At 39.7% G+C, this 5562-nt stretch overlaps 1 protein-coding gene across 1 annotated transcript; it reads right to left on the bottom strand.

Moving 5' to 3' along the window:
- Positions 1 to 2082: 2082 nt before the first annotated feature.
- On the bottom strand, positions 2083 to 4906 carry LOC110496006 (protein S100-A1). The gene is made up of 3 exons (XM_021571618.2): positions 4531 to 4906; positions 2809 to 2959; positions 2083 to 2341 (listed from the first exon to the last, which is right to left on the bottom strand). Exons 2-3 carry the CDS (start codon positions 2947 to 2949, stop codon positions 2183 to 2185), a joined length of 300 nt encoding a protein of 99 aa, XP_021427293.1. The 5' UTR covers positions 2950 to 2959; positions 4531 to 4906; the 3' UTR covers positions 2083 to 2182.
- Positions 4907 to 5562: the final 656 nt, after the last annotated feature.

Genomic DNA, 5562 nt, shown 5'->3' with positions numbered 1-5562 from the left:
AGTATCAAAAGGTTTTGCAACAGAAAACAGAAACTAGGGTTAGTCATTGGACACCAGTTTCGGTAGTGCCTCCATGTTTCTTCCGTTTGGTGCCTAATGAATATGACCATGAGATGCCATAGCATAGCTTGACTTGTTGACTATTTTTTGTCAAGCTCAGAGTTCAACTGTAGAATATTTGTACTCTCCTGATATCTAGTGGTCAACGATGGAACTGTGTACTAATCACAGTGATCCCAGAATGCAGAAGACAAGAGGAACTTTGTCCAGAGCAAGCCAAACCTTGTACTTGTTTTTAAATAATTAGATGACCATTCTTCTTCTGAGAATGACTCTCAAACCAATGATCAATGACTTCCACCCCAGAGAGCAGAACTGGTTGGAAATATGTATTTTTTCAACCAGTTTTGCTCACTGGGAATGTATTTGATTTTGTCCCTAAGGGAGGGCAGCTCCCACTCAGCCCACACAAAGCTCTTCTCTGTCCTGGAGCACCATCTTCCAAAAACATCTGGAACTCTACCCCTTCAAAGAGTATCTTTAAAAAATCCTACAGCACCCCTCCCTCTCTTGCCTGTTGTGAACTAACACTCGCACTTGACTTTTTTCCTGCTAGCACTTGTTACTTTATGGAGGGAAAATGTACTTACTATGACTTAGATATGTGCTTGTCCCAACTAGCTATCTTAAAGGTCTAATGCAGCCGTTTTTTATTTTCAATCTCCATATCAATTACAATGGTCAAAAAGGAACAAAAGTAGCTTCTAGGTATAGAGCAATTTGTCAAGCAAGAATGTCCACAATTTCACAGTATTATCCAACCACATAATGTGGAAATATAAATTAAACACAGTGAAATCACATTTTTGACTGCAGGGGGGCCTTTAAGATGAATGCACTAAATATAATGTAAAAAGTAAGAATATGCAAATGTCTGTGGATTTTTGTTGTCTCATTTAACACAGTGCACTATAGAGCAGTACAGTATTCTACAAAATGCACATAGCACAAAGTGAGTAGAAATTATGTGATGAGATGATAGTGGGAACTTTCCAAAACCTTTCTATGTGTCATTACCTAACAACTCCCCTGTTGACCTTGTAGCCAATAACATTGGTTGGCCGCAGAGTAGGCCCTGCCCAAGTACACTCAGAGAGAGATAGAGAGAGATAACAGCTTACCCAGCCCCTGCTTTTGTTACCCAACATGCACCAGACCATAACACACAATGAGAAAGGCCTTGTGGGGAAAATAATGATATGACAATACACCATGTGTTCTATTTATTCAACCACCCTATAGTTATTTTTGATGGCCTCTGTTATATACAATCAAATCAAGACAAAATCAAGACCTTTTCAACTGTACTGTGTTTCGCAGTCAAAATGTTACACATTTTTGAACCATAAAGATAAGATGTAGATAGATGTCTGACCAAAGTTCATGAGGACTGAGGGTGTGTACTGTACTGTCGAACATTCTGAGCATTCCTCTCAGTGGTGCTAAGGGAATCTTTATCAGGCTCACAAGATAGTTCCCTCTGCCCTCTATGACAAATCCAGGTATGCTTTATATTGTTTGTATAAGACAAATCACAGGTTGTGAAATGACATGGTATGTGCTTGTTGGCATTCTTCTGAGGGCAGCTGTCTCCGAATAGGAATCATCCCAACAGATGTCAACATGCTTTATTTCTAACTTTTTCTCCTTTAATAAAGGACTAATTTAGGCCTGGGATACCAGGTAGGTGCATTTAATTATCAGGTATGACAGTAATCCAGCAGGCTGCAGACCTCGTAATGTAAGATTTGAATACCCCTGGGATATGGGGTCTTCAAGACAGTTATCAACACACGTATTCAATACTTTTACTCTGATAAAACTCCAATAGGTTGGTTATAACACATATAAAACCATATAAAAACGTTTTAAAGTCTCTCTCACAGTCTCTCACACACACACACATGCACACACGCGTGCTAAACAAGTAGCGTGAAGTACTTTACACAAAGGACTTCACGCTGCTTGCTTAGCACACACACACACGCACAAACACACACACAAAAATAATGACAACACCTCCTTGGTCTTTGTGTTTAATGGACAGTGTGACAATTACAAACGTGAAAATTAGAACCCTTCTCTACTCAGCACCCCATTCCTTCTCTCCTCTTTTCATCCCTCACTTCCCCATCTTCTTCTTGTGCATCTGGTAGCACTGTTCACAGGCGATGGACAGGCCCACAACTAGAGAAACAAACTCCTCAAAGTTCACCTCTCCATCACCATTAGAGTCCAGATCCTTCATTATCTTGTCTACTGTGGCTGGGTCCTTCTGAGACTGAAATGAAGACAGGGACATTTTAATAATACTAAATATTAATACTGTAATTTCACTGACAGTATTATGGGACAATAGTGAAAGTCGTTACTCTTTATTGGGCAGGTACAGTACATAACAAGTAGGGCCAAGTTGTTTTGCTGATCACTTAAATCAGGGAAAACTCTGGGCCCTAGTCAAGCCTTATAACTAGGGCCCGAGTTTTTCCTGGTTGCCTTACGTGATCAGGAAAAACTCATGTTCCTAATCATAAAGTGTGCATGTTTTCTGTATCAAACTAACACGGAGTGCTACTACAGCTAGTAGTAGATAGTAATAGAGATAATATACTATGCATTCCAAATGGCACCTTATTGCCTATATAGTGCACTACTTTTGATCAGGGCCCATAGGGTAGTGCACTCTATAAGGAATAAGGTACCATTTGGGACGCAGCCCGTAGTAGAGATAGTATTAGAGATGGCCACCTTGAGGAAGCCAGAGAGCTCGTTCTCCATCAGGTCCTTGAGCTCACGGCGGCTCAAAGTGTTGCCACTGCCCTCCTTAGCAGCGTACTTGTGGAACACGGTGATCATGGACTCCATGGCACGTTCCAGATCTGACGGCATGGCTGCAGGTCTGAGTGAGGTCACACAGCGAGAGAGACAGAGAGAGAGAGAGAGAGACAGAGAGAGAGAGACAGAGAGAGAGATGGAGACAGAGAGAGACAGAGAGAGAGAGAGACGGAGAGAGAGAGACAGAGAGAGAGAGACAGAGAGAGACGGAGAGAGAGAGACAGAGAGACAGAGAGAGAGAGACAGAGAGAGAGAGACGGAGAGAGAGAGACAGAGAGAGAGACAGAGAGAGAGAGACAGAGAGAGAGAGACAGAGAGACAGAGAGAGACAGAGAGAGAGAGAGACGGAGAGAGAGAGACGGAGAGAGAGAAAGATATTACATTTGAATGACAGCAAATTCAGAGTAAGAGATAGATGTTGGCTCAAGGAACTATATTTCCTGAGTGAATTTCATAATCTATGTGTGTGTGTGTGTGTGTGTGTGTGTGTGTGTGTGTGTGTGTGTGTGTGTGTGTGTGTGTGTGTGTGTGTGTGTGTGTGTGTGTGTGTGTGTGTGTGTGTGTGTGTGTGTGTATGTATTTGAGCATTAGAACTTGTTGAAAGGAATCAGTACCTTGTGCCATATGCCCTGCCTATTCCGATGAGAAATGCTCTGATGAGTATTCTAGCAAACTTCCACCAACAAAAGTTGATTACAAATACATTCCCATACATCCTGTATCAGTCAGATACACAAAGAAAACAGATACTTTGACCTAACTTGACCTGGTTTTAGTGAATTAGACAGAGAAATGGATTATAAAAGAGAGGCAGTAAAAAATGATGTAGTATGAGATAAGAGAAATGACTGAATGTGTGGAACATGTAGTCCAAAACTGGGTAGAAGGAAAGACAAACTAGAGAAGAGAAAGAGAGGCTGCACCAACACTGAGGAAACACGTGTGTGTACATGTCGACAGTCAGCTCTAAATCCATTCATTCAAAGTGAGCCACACCCTGGTGTAGTCTCTCTGGACTCCACTGAGTTAATATTAGACAATTCTACATGATGGTTATTATCATTAGGGCTACAAGGAAATGGGTAGAATGAGTCAGAGCAGCAGATAGGGACTTGACCGGAAATTGAATGAAAGGAAACATTTATTTCAGTCAATGTTAAAAAAAAATGTAATGTTAAAAAAAAATCACAATATTTTAGGCAAAACAATTATAACACACACAATTATAACGCTATAATAGTTAAGCAAACATGACAGGTTATATATCTGTTATATTATATATGTTTATATATATATATTATATATGTTGACCATGCTCTATTGCTCTTTTGACAAGTGGAATTATTTTAGTTATAGAAATGAAGTTTTAAAATCTTTAATCAATGCAGAACACATAAAAAGGTAAGTCTGGGCTGTAAAAAGTGACTTATGTTCACTTTTATATTTACAGATGAAAAGTATGGACACCCACTCCATAGAAAACTGCACCTCAAAGTCAATCGCACAAGACGAAGAATGCAACTATTTTACGTCTGCATACAAGTTTCTGAGTTGAAGGAGGAGCTCAGATAGGATTAACACAACTATTTAGCTTGAATCAACTTTTTACATTCGTGTTAGAGGCTGAATTCTTACCGTTCACGAGTGTTGAGTTGGCGATTGAGAAGAGGTTGAATTGTGCAGAGTTGAGAAATATCACGCCTGAGAATTTATAGACAGGCGACGCCCTGTCTGCGCTGCCTTCAGTGAAGGAAGTAATGATACCGTGGATATTGAGCAAGACAGTAAGACTATGACACTAGGTTACCTTGGTAAACCTATCAAACATAGTCAAGCTAATATTTTGCTCTGTGTAATAAAAACGATTAAAATGACTAACTCAACATATTTTTTTCTCTCTAAACGATTAATAGCCCTGCATTTAATTAATATCCCACTTATACACAGAATAAACGAGGTGGGCTAAACAATGAAATTTGAGAGTGAGGTAAAGAAAAATAGACATAAGCCTACTGTAAATGATCAATTAGCATAAATTGTAATGACAAACAACTTGTTTGAGCAAGCACTATCATTACAGTTGATCGGAGTGTTAATAATTAGCCCAGCAGTTGTAGCCAGAATTTATGATGGTGACCGTCCCTGATACGACATGTAGTGAGACTTTTACCTGTGTGATTTGTAATCACTCAGGGAGTGGTCATGATGACGTGAGAGGCCAGACCTATAGTAGTGTCCCAATTGGCACCCTATCCTCTATATTGTGCATTAATTTTCACATGGTTAAAAGTAGTGTACTATATGGAATAGCACATAGCATTTGGGTGTTTTTTAATTTGTTTTTTTACATATAGCAGCTCCAATAAGTAAGCTACAGTAAATCCAGTTATGCTCTCAGCAATATAATAATTATTATGATGTTTTCTGTACATTTCGATTGAGAAAGCAGTGGTGTATATCTGTCTGCACCACATATCAAGACTGCGTCGTTAAATAGCCAGAAAAACAAAAATATGTCTCTGCAACCGCCATGTAAAGTGGTCCTAATGGAGGGGGCAGCAGTTTTATTGTGCAACATTGAAACTTTTGGATGGGCATGTTTTTATGCCCTCTAGTGGAATAACCTTGTAACGGTAGAGTACTGTACTAATCAAATGAAATTGTATT

Source organism: Oncorhynchus mykiss, chromosome 18 (assembly GCF_013265735.2).
Source record: "Oncorhynchus mykiss isolate Arlee chromosome 18, USDA_OmykA_1.1, whole genome shotgun sequence".
Lineage (NCBI taxonomy): Eukaryota > Metazoa > Chordata > Actinopteri > Salmoniformes > Salmonidae > Oncorhynchus > Oncorhynchus mykiss.
Note: the sequence above shows the minus strand (reverse complement) of the source record. Positions and strands in the feature narration are given on the sequence as shown.

Bases quoted from the DNA above. Each gene is read 5' to 3' on its own strand.
- LOC110496006 (XM_021571618.2), bottom strand. From the start codon at position 2,949: ATGCCGTCAGATCTGGAACGTGCCATGGAGTCCATGATCACCGTGTTC. The intron at 2,342-2,808 runs GTGGCCATCTCT...TCTTCATTTCAG, and splicing joins AGCTCTCTGGCTTCCTCAAG to TCTCAGAAGGACCCAGCCAC.